At 39.9% G+C, this 24,062-nt stretch overlaps 1 protein-coding gene and 1 long non-coding RNA gene across 4 annotated transcripts in view; one reads left to right on the forward strand and one right to left on the reverse strand.

Annotated features, from left to right (window-relative positions):
• Positions 1-243: 243 nt before the first annotated feature.
• Positions 244-11,756, reverse strand: HS3ST1 (heparan sulfate-glucosamine 3-sulfotransferase 1). Of its 3 annotated transcripts, XM_065060550.1 has the most exons (3): positions 11,602-11,753; positions 5,550-5,633; positions 244-2,954 (listed from the first exon to the last, which is right to left on the reverse strand). In XM_065060550.1, exon 3 carries the CDS (start codon positions 2,824-2,826, stop codon positions 1,864-1,866), a length of 963 nt encoding a protein of 320 aa, XP_064916622.1. In that variant the 5' UTR covers positions 2,827-2,954; positions 5,550-5,633; positions 11,602-11,753; the 3' UTR covers positions 244-1,863. The 3 variants fall into 3 exon arrangements, with proteins under 3 accessions (XP_064916622.1, XP_064916620.1, XP_064916621.1); XM_065060548.1 differs by lacking the exon at positions 5,550-5,633 and having other exon boundaries at positions 11,602-11,756; XM_065060549.1 differs by lacking the exon at positions 5,550-5,633 and having other exon boundaries at positions 11,588-11,737.
• A 122-nt stretch (positions 11,757-11,878) lies between these two features.
• Positions 11,879-24,062, forward strand: part of LOC110357979 (uncharacterized) — a 36,756-nt gene continuing 24,572 nt past the window's right edge. The window contains exon 1 of the long non-coding RNA XR_010472121.1: positions 11,879-12,099. This is a non-coding gene — a long non-coding RNA (uncharacterized LOC110357979). The remainder of the gene's footprint in view (positions 12,100-24,062) is intronic.

Consider the following 24,062-nt stretch of genomic DNA (forward strand, 5'->3'; position numbering starts at 1 on the left):
TTACTTTTGGCATCTGCCTCATGTAAGATTTGGCATTATTGCCACCAGAAACTTTCGCTCCTTGTATATTCTGGGTCAGCAATGGACCATACAGGCACAACCCAGTAGCAAACTGCTTTTTGAACAATCCACTCAGCTACAGCTAAAGTCTTACATAATATTTAACTAGAATCTAAACTGCAGTTGAATCCTAAATTCTGGTCTTCCACACTAGAAACTGATGAACAAAAGAGAAAGGAAGGATACAATTCAGAAAATATTTTATTGAGTACAATACCATTTCCTCGTAGGCTTTTGTCAAAGTTCTACAAACCTCTCTGAGGTTGAATACAGCTTGGGCAGGTGCACAAGGAGCAGGAGAGAGAGGGGCAGCATCTACAAATTTTCATGCAAGCAGCATAATATGGGATAATTGCATCCAGACAGTACCTTGTCATCGTGCCCAAGTTTGCACCATCTCACCAGAAAAAAAATTAATGAATCTACATTTAAATTTTATAAAGGATTGCAACAAACAGTTACAAGTTCAAATTTACAGGGTGTTGCCACTGCACATTCAACAGGTAAACTCAAGATCATAAAATGAAAATTAGGAGCTCAGAATAGAAGTAGCATAGAATCCTTCTGTGGAAACTGGATTAACTCTAACTCCAGAAAGTGATGGCTGACAAGACATCATAATTACTGCAGACAAGGAGAAGTGTAATTTTTACCAGTGTAGTAACAATTAACTTCCATTTTGAGCTGATGGAACACCATAAAAGTTCCTAGAATTGGGGTTAATCCCACAACCAGTCTAATCAAGACTTGGCATCATGGTTCTTGGAAGGAGATTAAATGAAGAATGTTCTACAGGCAATTTTCAGTTGCATGAAGCACCTACTCAACTTACATAAAACAACCTTAAATGGGGTACAAGCATGGAAAGAGTTATATGAATGAAGTTGCTTCTTACTGGAATGTAGACCAACTATTTTTTCTGGTTTAAGTGCTCATTTTCAGTGATGGCAAAGCATAAATGTGCTATAAAATGTAGGAACAATCATAAGCAACCTTGAATATGTCCCTATATTGCTAAATTCTTTTCTCAGCACTCCTCCTTTATGAAGTATATATACATTCAGAGACTGTAGGAAGTTTTCAAGTTGACCATATTTCTGCAGCTAACGTCTGGATTTTATGAGCTGGTCCCCACAGAATCATTAAAAATCTGCCACAAAACCTGCACTGTACTGCCAAAGAATTTGAGGATCACTTGTTTAACAGTAAATACAAAGGTAAATACAGCAGTTAATATGTCATTGTTACACAGAGACTTTTGTTGTTGTTCAGGTGTGCATGTCCCAACATGTAAGTACCAGCACTTTATCAGGAAATAATTTTATAAAGCAGGATGGAACAATTTGCTAACTACAATAATATTTTGAAATGAAAAAAAATAAATTAAACCTCACTTTAAAGCAAGAAAAATGGAAATGTAAAGTTTAGTGTATTCATTAGCAATTACAGAAGAAAGTCCAAAACAGTTCAGAAAGGCCAAAGTATTCAAACAATGCTGAAAGGTTCTGTTGAAATGAATTTCTTATTTATTAAAAAGACAACACATTCTCAAGAGAGCATCTTCTGCAGGGAAATAATTTAGTTTCTTCATATAGACACATCATAGACAATGTTAACAACCATGAAAAACAATACAAAATGCTTTCAAATTTAACAAGTAGAAAAATATAACTAGTATATATGGCAATTGTGAATCTAATACTGTACAGAAGTATTTATGGATTTTACAAATAAATTATAGCTTAAATGCCCTTCTTTAAAATTTCTAAATGTACACTGGAACATACGTTCTGAAGCTGACCACTAACTTGCCACAAATGAGTGCCAGTCAAATGTTCTGCCCACAAGCTCAAAAAATTTCTTGTTGGGTTCATGGAAATATGCATGCAGTTTCTCGAGTAACCAGGTATCTACTTGTGGGTGTGCTCGTCCTTTTGATTCATGTAAACAACGCTCTCTACCACTGTCCCTTAGGCAGTAGAAGCCTTTAGTTTTATTGAAATAAAAGTTTGATGCATTTATCTGTGGTGATAACTTCAAAAATCTCTCTACCTTCTCTATTTCTGGGAAGGGATCTTTGATTAGTTTATCCCCATCTACAATGTGGATATGATCAAGAGGAAAATACTTCAGCCAGTTTTGCATGTGAATGTAATATAAGCTTCTGTTTATTGCCTTGTAGTCCACATTGACTTCACCATCTTTAATCAGGAATTGTTCAATGGATGGATATGGTTTGTGCTTCTGCATATGATTATAGAACACTTGGGTGTAATCTGATAGTACTCTCTCACTTGGATCTCTTAAAATAAGGAGAAGTCTCATTGATTGGTTCATGTTATAAACTCTTTCAGGCACTTTAGGTGATGTGAAATATGCTGGAGTTTTTTCCACGGTGATCTGATGGGGATAAGAGAATGGCATTTGACTAACATACCACTTCAATCCATTTTTGTAATGATCTTCCCAGTCAAAGAAGTGAACTTCACTTTCTGCTGCTGCAATATCTGGATGGAGACTCAACATCTCTAACAACGCTCTTGTTCCACCTTTTCTCACTCCAATAATGATAGTCTGTGGCAGCTGCTGGCATGATCCATTAGAATGAATGTTTTCCTTGAAGTCATTTTTTTGAGATGTTCTCTTTAAAAGCTCTCTCTGAACAGACTGAGAAGAACTCTCAGGCTTTGAATTTATAGCCGGTCTGGAAGGCACTATCTGAGGTTGAACAATAAGCAACACAGCTCCCAGCAGAAAAGCTGCCATGACAGAAGTTCTTAGTCTGGTTTCAGTCAAGCAGGTAATGGGGCATCGAGTGATTTCCACTGAGAACAACCTCTAAAAGTTGTTTTTGTTTTGCTGAGTGAATGCGTATTTCTCAAACAGAAACTTTGCTGAAAGAGGGAAAAGAAAAAGAAGCACATTATTTTATAGTCAGACATATCACTATTAAAGCCACACAGCAAGTATCTTTTCCTTTTCACAACTGAAAAAATTTCTTTAGCTTTCCCAACTGTAGGCTCATAGATCATTTTGTATAATTAAATTCTTTAATAGACAGGTACATACAATAATGACACAAGAAAATGATTTCCAGTCATCAGGAGGCATGATTATTCTGAATCTTCCTCTTGCACCCAAGATTCATCCAAAGTATTTTTTAGTTATTTTTTTTAAAGTCTGATTTCATTGGAGTTGAAACATAATCACAATAATCACAACAGAATTAAGTGCTTTTTTTTTTAATTAAATCTATAAAAATAGGCTTAGAAACAAAACATAAAAAGGAAAAGGTTTGAACTGGACCAAAAGAGCATTTCTTAAAGCTGAGGGTCTTTAAGAAGTCTGGGAATTATAGCCTTCTAAAGGACCATGTGACAGCAACCTTAGAAGTAAAGCCTTCTGGGAAAAAGGCTCACACAATGTAGACAGAGCTGCTCAACTGTGGGAAAGTAACTTTTCTCCTAGGAAGACATTAGGAGGAGCTCTGGGTGAGTAGGAGACCAAGGAAAAGTTGAATTTTTGTGTAATTTGTAAGTGAAGTTAACATTCGTCTTGTGTTTAGGGTTTCTAAGGACAGAGTAAGGCAGTATGCACTCAGGCTCTGGAAAAAGGCAAGATAATGAAACCATAGACTACAGTATGATGGCATCAACAAAACGTTGAGAGCTGTGGTTCTAGTCATGATACTCAGGAAAAACAAAATACACAATGGGTACTTTTGAAGGTTGAGTCAGCCAGCAAAGCTGCTGTGACATAAACAACTTCACACTTTATCAAAAGACAACTATATACCACTACTAAACTCCATTTAAAGGTCAGGGTGCTTCTAATGCAATGTTTGAAGGGAAATCTTAATGGCCTCACACATAGTATAGTTATTAGATTGCCATGTTATGAGCAGACTGTGTATACAAGCTTCCTAAATTAATATGCCTTCCAAAGACTTTATAACCTCAACAGAGGGCTGGTGTAAGTATGATTTTGGTATTGTCTAACTCCATTTAGAAGTGAAGGCCATGATGGCAGGGCACCTCACTGCTTTGCCTTAGTAGGCTACTGTAATTATGAATTTAAGCTTGGAACGGTATGTACTGTACTGGCTAACAAGGGCTGAAATATGAAATTATACACGAACAACCTGAGGAAATGCAAGGGCAAGGTTTTGGAAATTCTCCAGAGAATATGAAAAGAAACTAATGACTTTTCCACAATAAGCTAAGTCCCAGTGTGAGAAGGACTAATGATGTGTTTGTAAGTGATCGAGAAAGTTCTGTTTGATAGCTTTGCATTTACAGAGGTCACAACTCCATCCTGAATGGCACAGATCTGCTTCCTGATGTTTGCTGATTATTACTTTTATGCTCTCCTTTTTTGTATTTTTTAATCACTTTCGAAGGGCTACAAGGCAGCAACATTATTTGGAAGTAGAAATCAAGGCTGAAAGGAGAGGGAAGCAAAGTTACATGATAGATGTGAAGACAAAAGAGTGTGTGCTCTGTGTGTGCCTGCAGGCTTTGAGCTCATGGGCATGCCCTGGGATGTTCTGTGATGTCTCACATCAGGCAACTTTGCAGAGGAATTTTGGTCACTGTCAAGTTTATTTGGCTGAAAGAGCTCCATTTTGGCTGTCAATCTTCTGCTCTCTTTCCCTGTCCTTACCATTCCTGTTAATCTTTCTCCCCTTAATCGACTTCAGTTTTAATGAGAAATAATCTTAGTTAGCCTTACACTGAGGCTGTTAGTGGGGGAACACTGGGTGACAGACAATTCAATATAGGTAAATTCATGGTGGATGTCCCCACTGAGCCATGCTGCCACCATGTTCAGCAGAAATGTGAACAAATGGTAGAGCACCAGATGGGTTGGATCAGTGATTGATGGGCAGTTCAGTACATTGAGAGCAACAAAACATCAACTCTTGCTGAATTTTAAGGTCACAGATTAAAGGAATAGCCACTTACTTCAGAGTATATTTTAAGAGTCACTAGCTCCATAAATAGTAAGCCTGAGTTGTTGTCTTAACACCTTACTGGAAAAGCATAATAGGATTCCAGTGAGGAACAGGTTGGACTGTTGTTGAAAGGAGCTAAAACCTAATGGTAGGAATCCTTATTTCTTCTATTGGAATGTGCTGTGCTAATGACCAAGTTCTGCAATAGGCTGTCTATCTGTGGAAGATTAACTGTTAGCTCTTATCTCAGATATTAGTGACAACACACTGCTGGGATTTTAGTTTTTTTTTCATGAACTATATAAACCACTTAATTGAGACTGTTCATTTTTATTTCAGTATTTGTGTACTACTCAGTGACCAACTTTTTTTTTATTCAAGCTTTCTTGTGGCTGAATGTAGCATGGGAAGGTTTGGCAGAAATAAAAGACACAGCAAGGTGTCTCTTAACTGTAGCTCTACTCTTGTTTTGGCTGGCAGTGCTCTCTGAAATCAGACTTGGGGGATATTACAGGTGTGGTACCAAGGGCCTCACCTCAGAAATCTTTTTCAGCTTCAGTGGAGCTCTGTCTCAGTGTCTTCCCATTCTTAACTCATACTTTTTGGGGGATAGCTTTTTCTAAACAAAGAAAAACAACTGTTTGCTGTGGCAACATGAGACCTCAGAATAACATGTAAGTATCTTCTGTTTCAGGCATACAGGATTTCATTGTTCCTCCCCAGCTATTTGTTCAGGTGTGCATCAGGTGTTCTTACACTGCAGAACACTCCTACAGTATCTGTAGTATTTACTGTCTTTCTGCACACCCAATGAACCATATCAGTAATTATGCCATTTAAAGTACCTATAAGCTACCATTGTTTTGCTTGCAAGCAATAAAGCTTTGTCTGCCTTTTCTTTCAATTTTCTTTTGTTTCTCTCAAACTGTGTAAGTCTGATATCTGGATCAATTATTTTGTTGTGTTAGACTAATGCAACACAATGGACATAAATGCGTCTCTAAATTCAGCACTAAACATATGTTGTGAGGGCAAAGTGGTATCCAGGAATAAAACTGTATATAAATCTGTTGTCATCCAACTTACATCCTCTTTAATGCTTTATGCAGATTTGCAGTTTGGTGGCTAGAATTACAGCAGTTTATATTAAATGATGCAAACATGTATTCCATAGCTTTATAATTTGTGGGTCCGAAAACCTGTTTCGACAATAAGCATGCACTGAGGAGTTTATAGCAGCCACTCTGCCAAATTACTTTTCTGCTTTAAGAATTCTCCTCACTGCCTCCACAAGTCATGCAGAGCATACATGACTTCACCCAGTGACTTTGTATTCCAGATTAGTACAAAAATTTGACAGTCATTACTATTGTATTTGCTACAAGTAAATGAGCAAGTTGGTAAAAGAAACCCAGTGTATGTTAAATGGTGCTTTGAAGATTATAACAATACTTTTTGAAAAGTCTGATTGCTTTTGCTTAATCTTTTCTTCAGCTTTCTCCAATTAATTAGCAAAATGTTCTATACTGTTTATTCAACAAGATTCAATGTGGACATTGCCAATCAAACAGCTTTCATGATTAAAACCTCTTCAAAAGTAATAGGAACTTGGAAATAAATGAAAGCTTTTCTCAGTAAATGCATTATGAGGGCCACAGCTGCCATTTTTCATTGATTTGCAAGCATATTACAGTGTGCTTTCAAACATGCGTCACCATTTTATGACTTCTGACTATCTCTTACCATATTATCAAGGTATTTCAATGCCTCAATACATTTATCCTCACTCAATGGAATGGCCTAAACTACTTAGACTATATATCATTTTTCTTTTAATTTGCTTTAACAAAATAAGGTAGTTTTTGACTGGACTGATAACTCCATTTTTACTACGGGCAGAGGTGAATTTAGCTCTGAACTTGCATAAGAATCTTCGAGTTATGTGCCAAAGCAGGTAGGAGGGAACATAAGAAGTATCTGTAGGGCAGTCAGTAAGCCTCAGGTAGAGTCTGCTGGCAAATCTGATGGGGATATTTCACAAAAAAGCCCACAGCAATATACCAAGAGGTCTAGCAGAGCTAATGGGACACAGTTACTACCAGGACAATGACTAGGAGAGAGAGTACCACATCCTGTCCATCAACATGCAGGTGACTTCACTGTCATTAAAGAGAAGCTGTGTTTTTATGGTTCTCCAGGGTCTGAGGATGAACAGATAAGTTTCAGATGTCCTTCACTTTCCCTCCTTGCAGAACTGAAACCCTTCACTGGAGACATCTTTGCCCAGGCATTTCAAAAAGCACCGGCTGGCCTGAATGAGAACCATAGATCAGTTGCTAAAGTTTGTCTCTAGAGGGAGATTAGAGGTGAAAATCTGAGGGAGACATTCTGTTCTCATAAAGTATATTTAGTTTTGCAGATGTGATAGAACCTCAGGACAGTTTGCGGACTATTTTCCTTTGTGCATATTTGAGCACTCAAATACTGCAAAACAGAAGACTAACATTGCTGGTTAAAAACTAGCTGTGCAGTACAACCCACACATCTGCTGCACTGGCTTCTTATATTGGGAAAAAAAATAATCCATAACTGAGCTAACCAACTCTGCAAACAGCTTTCTAAACTGATGAAAAGTCAGTGATCTGAATGTTTGTATTCAGTGATGTGTTAAAAAAACTGAACTAGATCAATTGTAGTGTACTTGAAATTCTTCAAGAACTCATCGATATGAACCATATATATGTTCCTATTCTCCAAAAATAAATGGTGTCTGCTATAGGACAGATTCCTTAGTTCTTTATATGAGCTCTTTCAAGTGACACTTTGTATCCAGTTTGCATAAAACTCTCCAGCACAGCTCTCACTTAAAGCTCAGTAAAGAGCAGGAAAGGGAGCAAATTTTTCAAAAAACCCTAATATAGTTTATGAAACATTTTTCCTTGGAAATGTATTCTGCATTTTGTTATTTTTAACTATTAAACTGTCTCACAATGCCCTCTTCATGAAGAAATGCTTCCCACACTTTCCCCTCCACCACTGCTTTTCAATCGCATCTTAACAAAAGTTTTAAACATGTGCTAATGAAATACTCAAAATATAGTTTTCAGTAATTAACTACAAGTAATTGCCTACTTCAGTGAGTGCTACAGGACAAGTGTATTAAATTAAATAGAACTATGTACTATTGAAGCCATAGTTCTCTGGGGGCATAAACTATTGATCGCCCCATGATATATATATAAAAAAAGCCATCTGTGCATTAAGAGGGGAGGTGAAAAGATAAGTAACTGTATGAACCTGTATTACAGTGCATAAATGATATTGGCTAGGTGCATATCCCAAATTATATTAAAAAAATGTTGCACAACCAATAGATATTAAACCATGGCTATAGCTTCTATAGTTGGCATGTTAAGAAATCTAATAATAAATTCAGTGCTGTTAAGATGATATATTGTCTATCAGCTCTAAGACTTCAAGAGTATACTTTTAAAAGTCTCTAAATTTCAGTTAAGAGAACTTAAGCTGAGAAAGGCTGACTTGGTAGGAAGTATTTTTGGCTGAAATCTGCTATATTTCTGCACCTGCTGTGATAAATACAGTTTATACAAATTAGCTAGGTCATCAGTTCATGACTTCTAAAGAAGGAGTTCAGCTCTGGTGTGAGCAATAAAGTACCAAATTTATAATAGACTGTAGTTATATATAACATGCACCTTTTTTCTTAAGGTCAGAAGGGACCACTGCAATCTTTCATGCTAAGAGACCATAAAAATTTTTAGAAGAGAGAATACCCTAGGTTTCAGAGAACCTCATACAGATAAAAAAAAATGGGACATTACAGCAGAATAAAAATAAACTTGAAAAGCTCAGGGTGCACAGAAATTTCTGTACTGAATGCTAATAAGCAATCCCCCTACCACTTTCTAGTATTCTTTAATACCTTTCAGGACTCATTTTTTCCTAAAGAGAAAGGGTACACTGAACCACTGCCTTTTCTATCCCTCACAAACACAAATGTTCAATTAAAAAAAAATCCAAAAATTACTCCCTACCCTACTTCCCAAGCAAAATGGGTCACATTCTATTTAAGAAGCAGAAATCTATTGCACAGTTAATAGAGTTGCTTCCTAATTCATCAAAGCTGTCCTCAAGAAAACAACCTGTGTGAAAGGATAGCTCTGTCCTGTCTTGCTCCCTTTCTGTACAGAGGCTCACCATAACTGGATGTATTGAAAAAGGGAACACAGCAGATTAAGCAATCCCATTCTTATTTGCCCTGCCAAGCAATTTCTTACCACTGCCTGTAGCTGTGGACCCCCTTTCAAATACCAGTAATACATTTAAAACATAATTAAAACAAACAAACACCACCAAAACTCCAAATAATAATCTTTTATTTCCTATTCTAAATAATATTTTAGTTCATATTCCAAGCTGATTTCTATGTCTTTCACCATCCTGCCTTCAGAATAACACTGGAGCAGAGTGTGTACTGGTGAGGTTGTGACTGTATTAGACTTAGTTAAATCAATCAATTTACTAAGCGAAGCACTAGATGGTGACCTGGAGGGAACCCTCATGCTCCAGAGTGAGAAGTGAGATGACCCAGCAGGATCTTCCATTTTGGACTGCCCAGGCATATTTTCAGTTTTTTTTCTAATTACCAAAACTTTTCATGGAAATATATCAGCTTTGACATATTTTTTTGGCTCTGACAGCTTTTTGGCTCTGGTGGCATTTCTAGAAGAGGCAAAGGAGAGATCCCCTGCTAGTCAGACTAATAAGAACATTTCTGGTTTCCTCTAATGAAAAGCAGAAGAGTTATACATATCTATACGTGCATGTATTCTTGGGTATTGGAAAACTGTTTTCCACCCACTCTGTTTTTCTGTAATGCCTGTGGAAGCATATGGCTAACTTAGAACAACCAGGGTTGTATCCTGAGAAGGAGGGGACACAGAGTGGAACCTGGCAATGCTGGGGCTGGAATTTGCTCTGTCAAATTAATGCCTCTCCACTGCAGCAGCTGGCTTTGCTTCAGATGCATAATCTTACTGCTGACCCACCAGACGCATTTGTTTGGCTATGTAAAATCAAACACCTCTGCATTTTCCAAAAATAAACAACAACAACAAAACCCAAAACAAAAGAGGGTGAGTACTGAAAAGGTGAATGTGCAAGAGATACCTAAAGCTGATGTCAGAAACTGTGCTCTTACAGATAGGCAGGAGCTCATTTCTGAACAATGTGGGAAATGCACTTGTTCAAGATTGCAAAAAATCCTGGCAGATGCAATTTTAACAGTTATTATATTTTTTTAATATATATGTATATACATATTAATTTTGATAGCCAGACAACATATAGGCATATACTGAGTTGAACCTGTTGTACTAAATGTTCCACTTGCCATATAAACTGCAGAGGCTCTCAGTGGGAGTGGGCAATGAATGGGTTTCTCATACCAGGACAATGCCTGCAGACACTCCATCCCCATGACATTTAAGCCTGGTATTCATAGGACTTCCCTGATACTTTTTTTCCTCCCCAGTATACAAAGAGGAGCAGTCTTGGAATGGGGAAAACCCTCAACCCACTGCACTAACATGGGGAGGAAAGAGAATTATATACATGTTAATTCCCAGTCAACTGAGGTGATTGAATTGCCTGTACTTAGCTGGGTGCCCTTTCCTGATCTTTGGAAAGGCTGGAAGACAAGACCAAACCAGAACTTTCCCAGCTGGGGACTGCCACCCTTCTCTTCCAGCATTCCTTTACCCACAAAAAATTCAAACCTCTTACAGCCTTTTCCCTAGAAAGCACAATGAGAACTGCAGTAACCGAGCCTTCCCTGTAGCGTTCTAGGGAGCTAGTCCTTCAAAATAGAAGTGAGCTCAAGTTAAGGCTTTGTGCTCTCCTGCCAGCCCCCAAGGACCACTTTGCCTTCTGGCCCTACACAGCCTGCCAGCTTCCAATTCAGCACGCTGCATCCAGCCAGCTTCAGCACTCAGCGTGGGAACGGATCAAAGATGCTCAGAAGAGCTTCTGCAAGTTGTTCTGCTGTCAGATAGGAGCCCTGCGCTCTACCACCCTGTTTCCACACCCCTGCCATTCTGCCGTTACATGTCCCTATCATTTAGGCACAAGGGAAACAAGAAGGTAAAGAAATAAAGTGCCCAAGGACCAAATCTGGACAGATCTATAACCCAGGTGCTGGACGAACACTTTTTTTCCTTTTTACCCCCGACAGCAATGCCCCGCAGAGCCCGACTCAGTGATTAAGGAGGGTGCGGGGTAGCTACTGCGCATCCTTCCCCCAGGGCTGGGGACGGCCGGTTCTGCACGGTGGGTCACACGCTCCCCAGTCCCGGAGCGGCGCGGCGCTCGCCTCCCGCGGGCGCGGAGCTCCCACCTGCCGGGAGCAGGTGCCGGGCGGAGGGGCAAGAGGCAGCGCAGGGTGCCAGGACCTGGACACCCCAGGGGGCGACAGACCCCTCCGCCACCTCCCCGCCTCCGACCCCCGCTTCCACCCCAAACTTCTCGCGCTTCCCGTGGCAGCAGCAGCCGCACCTCGCATCACTCACCGCCGGGGCGCGGAGCCGTAGGGAAGCGCCCACCCCGCTGTTCCATGGGCGCCCGCGGGTGCCGACGGCGGAGCCGCGGGAAGCGCGCCCGGCGGCGGCGTGCGGGGAAACCAGCGCCCGCTGCCGCCCGCCTCACCCGCCGGGAAGCGGCGCAACCGGCGCCCGGCGCCAGCTTGTTTGTACGGCCCCGCCCCCCGTGGCGCGTCACGGCGAGGCCCCGCCCCCGGGCCCACCCCCGCGGGGCTGAGGGCAGGGCGGGCGGGGTGCGCGCAGCGCGGGGCCGGGCGGGCAGCGCCCACAGGTGAACGCGTACATGGGTACGCGTGTGTACAGAAATAGTAACGCACAGCAACAGCATCGCGGGCCCGGGCGAAAAAATTGCTGTCTACTGAAAACAGCTTCTCCCCTCCCCGCCCCCCTGCCGTTGATTGCCGCCTTCCTGTACCTGCAAAAATAACACCCGTGCGAGGTGGCATGAATAAGAGACTGATTGCACTTGTAGGTATTTACCTCTTTTACTTCTTGTTTATGCTTTCTGGACTTTGCAAGGTGGCTTGATTTTTTTTCTTTCCCCTGAAATGCTTTTTTTTCAGACAGAAGAATTTGAAGTAGGATGGATGTCTAGAATGACAGAAATGCTACTTCCTAAGAGCAGTGGGAGAAAGGCTTTCTGGGGATTTATTTTAAGTCATAGGGTTAATTTATGGAAATAGGTCTGTATTTGCCAAGAACTGATGTATGTTTTTTTCAAGATGGTATGCATTAAAAGCAGCATTAACATGCTGCTTCTTCATCCATTATTTCAACAGCCAAACTCTCTTGAAATTTACTGGGAATAAAAAGGAGGTCCAAACAACCAAAAAAAAAAAAACCAAAACCAGACTTGTTACAGGAGTTAATTTCTCTGCTGATTTGGATCAGTTTAGTTTCATTCCTGTCTGGGGGGTTTCATGACATCTGACAGATCTGAAAGAGATGGAGTATTCCTAAAGAAGGTGGATTAGTAGTGTTTGTACACAGGTTTTAGTGCCGTTTGCCTGAAGAGGTAACTTGCTTAATCATAGATCACCGGTCCCCTGATGGGGGTTGGGTGGCAGCCAGGACCCTCCCTGCAGCTGAGGGTCAGTTTAAGATTTCCAGATTTTTTTCTTATGTTTTCTCTTCCAAACTTCTTTCTGTAATTTTACTTCCGTAGCTTTGCTTGGAAAGAATACTTGCTTGTTCATCAACTCACTTTGAGAACTGCTGTTCTCTAATGGCACGTGGTTATATTGATTTAAGGTTTGATGTTTAAATTTCCATCTACGTTGGTGGAGCTGTTTGCACAAGCATTGCAGGACCGAGTTCTCACCGTACATGTACACAAGTCAGTTTTTTCCATCCTTCTGTTAGAAACTGTTGCTGCGGCTGCTGCGTGAGGACTGGGAGGTTGGCAGGAGCTGGACCTAAGCATCTGAGAATGGTCTCTTTAAATAAGCAGTGGATGAGAAAGGCATAAATCACCTCTCCAACCTTTGACATGATGCTGGTTAATATTCCCGTTGAAAGTGGACTAATGAGAGGTTTGCAGGATGCTGTGACCATTGGCTGTGACTTATTCACTGTTCATTCAGTCCTGGAGTGCTAGTCTATGGGAATGTCAGGTCACCCGTGCTTCCTGCACTCAAAAACAGCTTAGTGCACCAATGTTATGCAAAAATTCTCTAGGTATATGTTTTCTTAAATCTGTTTCCTTCAGCCTTGGCCTGCAGTGGTATTATAATAGGAGCCACAGCAATAAATTATGGAACTCTCTTTTCTAATCACGACTTCTATTGAGGGATGCAGAACAAAGATGCTATGTTTATCTAAATATCAAGAGCAATTTCGAATGGATTACAGGAAGTAGGTGTGTTTAGGGAGTTATTTTGTTTACAACTGTTTGTCTGCCTCCAGCCTTGAATAGGCATACTTTTGTATGGCTAAATTAATTAGGAAAATAAATATGTAATAGAAAATCTAAGGAATGAAAAGCACTCAATTATGTTTTCAAAGCAGTATCTCTAAATAGAGTCTTGTCAAAGGTTTTCAAGAAGCAAGTGCAACTACCTAAGGAAAAATAGGATGGTATAACTATGAATGTCTTTTATGTTTTTTCGTGTTTAGTATTTCAGGTGTTTACTGTATTTAAGTTTACTAAATAATTTCAGTGTAATTTCTTTAGCACTAATAGACCTGTGCAAATACTTCACTTTTAATTTTTAAGATAAAAAGAAAACATTTCACAAGCGTGTTTACTAAAAAAAATAACAATAATTCTGGGGGTTTCGCTTGTATTTTAATGCCTTCCTGTGTGTTTTATTATAAATCTGATAGTCTAGTAGAGAAGCACTTTCCTTCGAGATTAGCCTTGCTGCTTAACTCTTGTTATTTACGACATAACAGTGGGTTTTGGTTTTCTTGCAAACAGGCTAAAACTGAGAAGCTTGGATGTTATTCAACCACTACAGACCCACACAATTCAGTCATAAGGGATCACTATTTCTTCCATGTGATCTCTAGATCAGTTACCATAATACCCATTTCATGTTTAATAGCCAGTCTAGTTATAAGATAATTGAAAGATGAAAAATCCACCATTTCTTTAGGTAGTTTGTTCCAATTGTGAACCATCTTTGGTGTCAAAGAATAACAGAAATTGTCTGTGAACCTTTGAATCTGAAGGTATCTAACTGTAGCTCCAAGCCATTGCTTTATATTATCACTTTCCCAGGTAGATTAAAGATATGTTTTGCTGAAAACATACTTTCGTATTCTAATTAACTACTGCTCAGGTTTTTTTTCTTTTTTTTCTTTTATAAGCTAAACAAAGTCATCTCTTGTAGTGTCTCACTGAAAGGCATTTTCCCTAGGCTCAAGGAAGTTTAGATTTTTATTTTCACTTTTCTCAAATTTTCGTCAGTGAGTGCAACACTGATGCTAAACATTCACAATGGAAACATTTGTGCAGTGCTTTGATAATGAATCCCAAATGCCAATAAGGATTCAAGATCTATCAATTACTCAATTCTTAAACTATTTCAAGTACATTTCATTGGCATGTAATCCTTACTTTTTAAATTCAAATGTACTGGGCTACTAAATCTTATGTCTGAAAGTCTATGTGTGTTCTGCCTTCATACTTCTCTTTATCAAGCAAATTTGTAATTTGCTCAAAGCAGATTTGTTTTACATGATTGTGGTAGTGTTTCTTCAACTGTGGGAAAACTGGTAAGAGAGAGTGACAGTAACTGTACACGTGCTGTGTTTTTTTCAGCTAATTGAGCAATGACTAATTTAGAAAAAGGAAATGAGAATTCTTAAAGTCAAAAGAATGAGAAAAATAATTAAAATTATCAATGAAACCTTGCCAATGTTCATTTACACTTCCCTCGTTAGTTTGAAAAGGAGGATGTGAAAAAATAGGATGTCTCATTTACCAAAATTCCAGCATATCCTGGATGACTGGCATGTGTCATACACTCTGAAGAGAGGGGTGTTCTGCCCATACAGTAAATGCAATGGGGCCCTGCTCGGAGGAAAAAATTCTGCTGAAGGAGATGCCGACTTGTTCAGAGCCGGGGTCGGAAAATTTGGGGACAGGGCTGGGGTCAGGGCCTGTGTTGGAGGCAGGAAGGCAGCAGAGGTGGGGAGGGAGGTAGGAATGGGGGTGACTCACCGGCAGCAATGAGGCTCCCAGGAGGGACCACGGCTCAGCTGCCAGCGCTGGAGCTGGAGGTGGGCTCTGCTGTGGGTCACCTCCGCAGCTCTTCCCAGCACAACCAGGGAGTGTTGGTTTCACCCTGCCATAAGCATCAAGGAGGGAACTCCTTCTCAGTAGGATTTGAAAACTTTTTTCAAACCCCGTGCCACCATTCCACTGGCTTTCACAGTAGCTGTTTCAGAAATGCGGAGGTGGAAGATAGCTGAAAAAGCAAAGAAGTGAAAATTACTTAACTGAGGAAATACTTAGAGCTTTCTCTGTATGGCCTACGTTGGAGATGCCTGTTGCACAGCAAAGTTTACATTTGTCAGGTTAAAGTAATGCAGTTATGACTTAAGCAATTCAGGCCAATTCAGTCTCACAGATTTCTAAATTTGTCATTAGGAAACACTCAAGGGAAAGCAGGGAGGAAGTAGTGTTATAATCCAGTCAGCTAAGGGAATTCAGGAGTTGAGTTACAAAATATATTTAAATAGGTATATGTTATAATGTTATTTTAAATTCAGAAAAAAAACCCTATTATTTCAGGTCTGAAATGTGAAGACAGGTCTAATTTGGAGCTAGAATATTATCACATGAGGAATGCACCATATTGATGTGAAAAACAAAGGACGTGAAAAGGGAAAGGAAGTATGGAAAGATGTATATGGTTGGGAGTGTGAGGTTATAAGTTGGCCTTTGCTCAGGTGAAATACATGTAAAGTTTCCTCCTTTCCTACACATGGTGTTTTTTTCTTTCTTCCCAAAGGCAAGCACTTATGAGATGTTCAGATTGGATAGGACAGCATGGCCACCAGGCAATGTGGCTCTTGATAGAACAAGTCAATATGAATCCAGTGAGCCGTCCTTTCCCTCTGTAAGTGGTTTGGTCCCACAGTTGCAGAGTAAGACAGTGCTACCTTTTGGGCCTGATATCATTGCTGATAGAGCTGTGGCTTAACAAGAACGATTCAAAACAAACTCTTGGATGGTGAAACCTTGTAGTGTACAAGGTATGTGAGCTATTGGATTAGAAAGAAGGGACTGGGATTTTGCAGTCCACAGGTAGAGTTAGATTTGCACTGGCAGAAGAGACTGTGTCTCTGGTCTGGGTAAGGTTCTTCTCTGGAAGAGGAGGCTTTCTGGGTTGTCCAAAGAAGAGCTGTCCCTGACATGGAAGACAGCAGCTTGGTTGTCCTTGGTAGAAGGTGCAGCTGAAATGGGGAAACAAACTGTAGGAATGAGACGGTAATTCTAAATGGTGACAGATTTGAACAAGTAGGCGGAAGGCCAAACTGTCAACCTTACGAAGGTTGAGTTTGCTTCTGTCAAGTGTCCATCACTGCTGATAACAAGCTCTACTACCAAAGCTTCTCAGAAACCGTGATGGCGCATTTAGTAGTGGCAATATTGAGGAGATGTGGCATTATGGCCCAGGCTGGGAGCCACATTTACCATATATTCTTTCAATGGTCCAGCATTTTTTAATTAAATTCACATCTTAGATTGAGCAATAAAATGCAGGCAAAACAAACAAAATGTAGCAGATGGAATGGAACTGTGTGAAACGAACCAGGCTGGTGTAGGAACAATACTGAAGGAGGTGCAAGGAAAATCTAAAAAGCCCAATCTCATAAAAAATATTAGAAGATTTATCTACAGAGACTAAGTGCAGGCTTGCTGTATAGACACTCTTATGAGAGCTGGGTGGAAGTGAGGCATGCAGGAGGGAACCTTACAGTGAAAAGAGAAGATGAATGATAATTAAGTGATAATATTGAACCTTTCTAGAGAAATAAATAAAGGATTAATCTGAAGATTCCTGACAGCCCTGCCTCATAGCACAGTTTAGATTTTTATTTAAAATTATCTTTGTGAAGCGTGCAGTGATGGCACGGCATTGTAATATGCTTTCTTTAGGCAAATGTTTTCATGTTGGCACTTTAAGCTCCAGGAGTCAAGCATTGAGGAGCACTGACGTTTATACTGCTGTAAGAGTCCTGTCAAAAACATGTAGTTCACTATAAGCATTTAAGACTTTTCCTTTCCCAACTGAAATGCTGTTTGTAATAAGAAACTGAGATTATTACTTAGTGATGCAAGACTCGGGATGATGGCTTTTACCTGATCTGAAGAATGCTTGGTTTAACAAAGTAAAGGAAAAAAACATTAGTTGGAAATTGACAGTGGAAGAGATCCAAGTTCCAGAAGATGTGTGAGACTCATTAAAGCTTTGCAAGTAATTAAGCCTTTTCCTTTGGGAATGTAGACTACCCCTTTCAGGTAAGATATTGCTATATAAAGAGAAGGGGGTAGGTACAAAGTGATAATTGGTGTGGTGTAATCTTCCTGAACAGCTGTGTGGGTGACAAGAGCTCTGGGCAAGAGGCAGAGGTGAGCTGCTCCTCAATTTCCCCAGCCTCCTCTTAAGGGTGACATCCTGAGGACAGCAGAGCCTTGCAAGGGCAGCACAATTTGCAGCTGCTGAAGTGGCAGGTCTGTCTTTCCCCCTCCTCACCTTCCTGCTGCCAGACTCATTCACTGGGCAGTGGAGTTTACTAAAGCGACAGAAAACCACTGGTGCCACCAGCGAAGATAATAGTTTCCTGGTGGTTTCATGTGAGCTGCTGCACCTGGGCTTTGCACAAGAGTGTTCGGCTAAGACCTGGAGGGAAAAGGTTAGTATCCATGTTTTCAGCAGTAGTTAGCGACTTGAAATGGGAGGAAAAAAAGCTGAAGGCTATTATATCCCTCGGAAGTTGCTTGCAACAGGCAGACCATTTCGCTCAGGGTAGGTGACAGTGGTCCATGCGTCTGAGCCCTGATGTACAGTTTCAAATCCAGAAAAAAACCTGAAGATGGTGAAAGGAGGCAGAGTGAATGACTGACTGGAATTGCCTTCTCATTCAGGCATTATTATACTTTTAGACTTGGGAGTTCAGACATCTCTCACTGTCAAAAAGTGTCTTGTATTATTTTTGGTTTATGATACGTTCAGTTTGAGAGACAGAAGATTTTTTTTCTACTCATAACACTCTACATATGTAAGGAAATTGCCCAGAAGATCTCCATAAAACAAGTTAATTCTTTGCTCAGTCTTCAGGCTACACTAAATTAGGAATGCCTTGCCTTGGATTATTTTAATAGATACTCATGTTCTTCACAATGACAGTTTCCATCTCAGATTTTAGAGAGCATCACTGTGATTGAGAATACTTTTCTGCATTTGTTCTACCCCTCTTTGTTTTCTTGTATCTGCTACCTGGTGGAACATATTACACTATTTTTTTTGGTGTGTATCATTATTGCTTTCATTAGAAGCAAGTCCCTGTCATGCCAATGCCACATGGTCTGTGAGATCTTAAGAGGCAAGAACTAATCTGCATACTCAAAGTATATTCTACTTGTTTTCTTGCTTAGGTGAAGCAAAGACTTTCAGTTGAATTTATACTCTGCAACTGAAATATAAACCCACATGAGGTAATAATACAGACATATTTCTTCTAGTACTGCAGTATATTGTTGAGAACTAGACTTTACCCTGCCTTTAGTCTGTGATATGGGCAGGGAATAGAATATCAAAATGAGTGCCATACATTGTCTAGGAGCCTGAGAGCATTGCAGTGAGGGCACTTTGCTCCCAGTTGAATCATCTGGGCTGTCTCTTGGCTTTAAAGGGATTAAAAATAGGCAAGGCCGTGGCCCACTTTCCTTTCACACAATCAGCAGGATGTGAAACATACTGAGTGTGTTCGTGAGCACTGGGGAGTGATGGGACACTTTCAAGCCATCCTTCCCCTGGGCAATATGATGTGTTTACCTCCTCAGGTCCAGGTCTGAGACCCACTGTGTGGTCTTCTGGCCCCTGAGTTTGCACTACAGCAAAAATTCCTTTTCATTGGGGTTTCTGTTTATTTCAAATAGAATGTAACATCACTAAACAAACTGGAAGCCTAAAACAAGTTGTGTTTGATCTTAAGGCTAAACAAGGTTTAAGGTGTTTGCAATAGCTGCAGTAGGGGTACAGTTACCTTAGATGAAAAGAGCATACCCAGGCATAGAGATGCCTTGTAGTCTTTATTAGACACAGTGTTCGAAGTTTAATACTTTCACCTACCAGATGATGTTGAGCTTAACTGTGTCCCTTTAAGGGCACTGTTGCTTTTAATTTTTTTTTTTTTTTATCTCCTGTAATGGCGTCTAACCCTCAAGGCTCAGCTCTGCCACCCTGGTTTAAAGCATTACCTAAGCTTGCAAGTGACTTCATGGCAATCAACTGACCTTGCAGAGAAAGGTACAATTAACAGAGAAAAAGAAAGCTAGAACTAGGCTTTCATTAAATACCACTCCTGTGTAACATGGGCTGATGTGTATCTTTGTTGCATGTGAATAGCTGCCACTAACATCTTTAGGATTTCCAGGCACAAAGCAACTGGGTTATGAAACCAGAGTTCCAGAGATAGAGTGAAGTCCGAGGAAATCAGATGACCCGTGTAGCAGACACAATACAAGTTCAGTGTAAAATATTTATGGCTCAAAATTATCATTGTAAGAGTAATAAAATGAAGCCATATTTGTAGTCTTCACAGTGATATATTTTTATGAGCTTAGAGCTGCTGTTTGTGTAAATTCAATAGAGAAACTGTTTGGAATTGTTTCAAATTTCTTTAGCTACAGGGGAAGAACGTTTATTCCCTATTTCACTTGTTAGAAAGAATGAAAAACAAATCTTGTATCTGTTTACCAGAAAATATAGCTTTAATGAAACTCATTACCTTTCTGAGTCTGGCTGTTTGTGTTGTATAGAGGTGGAATCGGGTTGCCTACACATTGAGGGACAGGATTGACACCAGTTCTCTATGGGCCTTTTAAGAGGTTACAGATGAAAACTGGTTTGACAGATTCACCTGAAAGACTTACCCAAATAATATAGTTGAGTCAGAGTATTTCAGCTGAGAGTGGGTTTTGCTAGACATTGAAGGAAATACATTTATTTGTGAAATCATGTGTAGACCTTCCTAGTTGCTGGGCTTGATATTTTTCCCCAGTTACTCAGCATCCTGAGGTCTGCCTGCATTTGTGGGGTCTCTAGGTCATCCTGGCTCACTGATGCAAAAGTGTCTGTTATCCAGGAATCCAGCCCTCAGAACTGTTAAATGCTGAACTATAGTTGGTAAAAACCCCATTTTGAAATATCAAAATCATCAGAAAAGTAGAGTGACCTTTATCTGCCGGCCCATAGAGGAGAGTGTCTTTCACTGGGCTATGCTGACTGAAAGGCAGCTATACTGGACTGCGTGAAAGAGGTTTATTATATCCTTAGGACAAGTGTCATGGTACAGTTCCTTTATGGAGTGGGAGAGGAACCCAAACCCGCTACTGTTTCATGCTCACTGTTTCATGATCATTCTGGCCTAATTCAGGTCTTGATCTGACATCCCTTTAGACTGATTTCAATGTAGTTTGTAGTTTGGGTTGCTAAAGGCGGCAGTGCCCTTGGGATGCACACTGGCTGTATAAGGAAGCCGTATTCCTGGGATCCTTAGCGCAGATGTCTCTACGTTCCTGGAGAAGCCAGTTTGTATAAGCCAGTTAATTTCTTTCAGTGACAGAAAAGGTAGCCGATCCCCACTTCACCTTTAAAGAGAAAATGTAACATTTGAATTCCATTTTAATGGAAATTATGACTTTAAAGTAGTGTCTTATTGATTAAAAAGTGTACCAAAAAATGGCATTTAGTAGAAAAGTAACCTGCAGCCTTTCTTGAAAACGCTGTTCATACCCTGCAGTTGTCCTTGCTTCTCTGGTGGTGGATATGTCTGAATTTGATGACTGATAAAGAAAAAGGGGAGAAATGCATTTTAATTCAAGGATTTGAGTGGATTTTTTGGGACAGAAGGTTTTTCAAAGTAAGAATGGTTTGGTTGTATCTACCTCTTCTTACAATTTTATTTAGCAATAATACTTTTTAAACATAATTTATTTTTCAGGGTATCATCATTAACATATATTCCTGTCTACATCATAGGATAGTTCAGGCTGGGAGGAATCTCAAGTTATGTAGTCCAGCCTTCCTAAAGTCAGAGCATGGTCAACTGCCATGTTCTTCCACTAATTCTTGCATGTTTAGTTTTTTGCACACAATTTCCAACTACCTGATCAGTGAAAATCTCTTGGGGAGACTGTGCTTTGTCTACCTTAACTTATTTGGCATTGTATCTCTTCCTCGTTTTCTGCAATTTCCTCTCCAATGACATTTTTTTCAGGTGTAGCCCATTCTCAGCCATGGCTTCACATATTGCTAGCCTTTATTACAGGATCCTCCTTTCCTATCTTCCTTTATTAAAAGAAACATTTCTGTCATGTTAGTCTGACATGTTTCTTTCTTAAAACCCTGTTTAGATATTTTTCAGCAGAAAAGTCTTTTATGCTTAAAATGTTCATTATTAGGACTGGTAAATCTTTACCCACAGACCTAAAACCTACTTCTATTTCTCACTCACAAAGTGTGAGATTTTCTAAAAAAGTAGATCTAATTACTTTTTTCTTTGATTTCTAATAAGAAAATATTCTAGTATTTAAATTTTCTAGGTTGGTGTTTCTGTCCATGTGTACTCGTATGTACTAGAGTATATTTCATTAATAAATGTGCCTGTCTAATGTATCTACATAGAAATTATTCTACATATAAATACTTAGATGTTATATAAATATCTGCATAGTGAATAATATGACTAGAAAGACATGGGGTTTTTTGAATTAAAAAGATTAAATCTCATTTGTTTAAAAAGCCGTCACAAAATAATTCTTCCTGTTTGTGAGCATCAGCTCACACAGTCTTTGTTCTAAATCATATTAAGAGAAAAGTAAGCAAAAATGAACTGGAGTTAATTGAAGTGCATTTTTAAGCATTTTCACTATAAAAAGATATTTTAAAAAAAAGCTTCCATTAATGAGGTGCAGCTCGATTAGAAAGTCACTTTAAACTCCTTGGCTGTCTTCATTTCTCTGGGAGAATGGCAGAAAGAATTGTTTAGTTTCATTGTGTAGAACTCATTAATAAAAGAGTGCTAATGCACATTGGCTACCCTGGTAAGCTGTATCTTATATAAGTCTGATTCAACTAGACAAATGACCTGTTTTTAAAAGGAGATGGAAACATTTGCAGTAAACCTCTGGGCTGTCAGATGTGCAGAGGGGATATAGCTACTACAGAAAAGATGTTTATACTAATTCTTCAGACACAGAAGGTCAAAAAAGCCTAGTTAAAAGTCAAGAAAAGAAAATCAGCATTTGGGACTACATCCTTGCCTCAGTGCATAGGCCAAATACCCCACCTGCCCTCTTGGAATGTCAGTTGTCTCTGGGCAACATTGCTCAATCACTCATGGAGCTGAGCAGAACTAATTTGTGATGACAATACACCTGCTGTGCAGAAAAGGTTGATCTGTTCACTCAGATCTGTACCTTTTCTAGTTCTAGTGGAATTCATCTCCTTCTGATAGAAATAAGCTCATTTGTTATAAAATACACACAAGAGAGGAACAGCACTAGAGAAGATTCTGTATTTTTGTTGGAGGGATGGAAAGACTCCCAGAACACTTCTTTCAACATTGTCACTACTCATAGAGGAAGAAACCAATTTTATGCATTAGTGATATCCATAGAGTTGAAAATATGCAAATATCCTGCAAATATCATCAGTTGTTTACTCAAGCAGTTGCTTTACAAGTTCTTTTTTCAACTTGGCTATCAGTCTGGCATAATGGAACAACAGCCTACAGCCCAGTTCTGTCTCTTTTGCCCATGTGGTTCACTGACTGAAGTGGAATTATTTCTAACTTGCTCCACCAAGCCAAGATCTTCATGTGCAGAGTTAAGAAACATAGTTTTCTTTCTAATTCAACATAGAATCACAGAATGCCTGAGGTTGGAAGGGACCTCTGGAGGTCATCTGGTCCACCTCTCTTGTTCAAGCAGAGCCACCTATAGCTGGTTGCCCAGGAACATGTCCAAATGGCTTTTGAATATCTCCAAGGATGGAGACTCCACAACCTCTCTAGGAAACCTGTGCCAGTGCTCAGTCACCCTCACACTAAAAGTGTTTCCTGATGTTCAGAGGGAATGTCCTGTGTTTCCGTTTTTGACCATTGCCTCTGGTCCTGTCACTGGACACCACTGAAAAGAACTTGGCTCCATTTCTTTGCACCCTCCCTTCAGGTATTTAGATACCTTGATGATAATAGAATCACAGAATGGTTCGGGTCAGGAGAGACCCTAAAGATCATCCAGTTCCAAGCCCCCTGCCATAGGCAGGGACACCTTCCACTGGAGTAGGTTGCTCAGAGCTCTGTCCAATCTGGCCTTGAACATTTCCAGGGATAGGACATCCACAGCTTCTCTGTTCCAGGGCCTCACCACCCTTAGAGTAAAGAATTTCTTCCTTATATCTAATCTAAATCTACCCTCTTTCAGTTTAGAGCCATTACTGTTTGTCCTAGCACTACAGGCCCTTGTAAATAGTTCTTCTTCAGCTTTCTTGTAGGTCCCCTTTTGGTACTGGAAGGCTGCTCTAATATCCCCTTGAGCCTTCTCTTCTCCAGGCTGAACAGTCTCAGCTCTCTCAGCCTTTTCTCATAGTTGAGATGCTCCAGTCTCTTCATCATCTTTGTGGCCCTTTACTGGACTCTCTCCAGTCTGTCCATGTCTCTCTTGTACTGGGGAGCATAAACTGGACCCA

This window comes from Columba livia, chromosome 4 (assembly GCF_036013475.1).
Source record: "Columba livia isolate bColLiv1 breed racing homer chromosome 4, bColLiv1.pat.W.v2, whole genome shotgun sequence".
NCBI lineage: Eukaryota > Metazoa > Chordata > Aves > Columbiformes > Columbidae > Columba > Columba livia.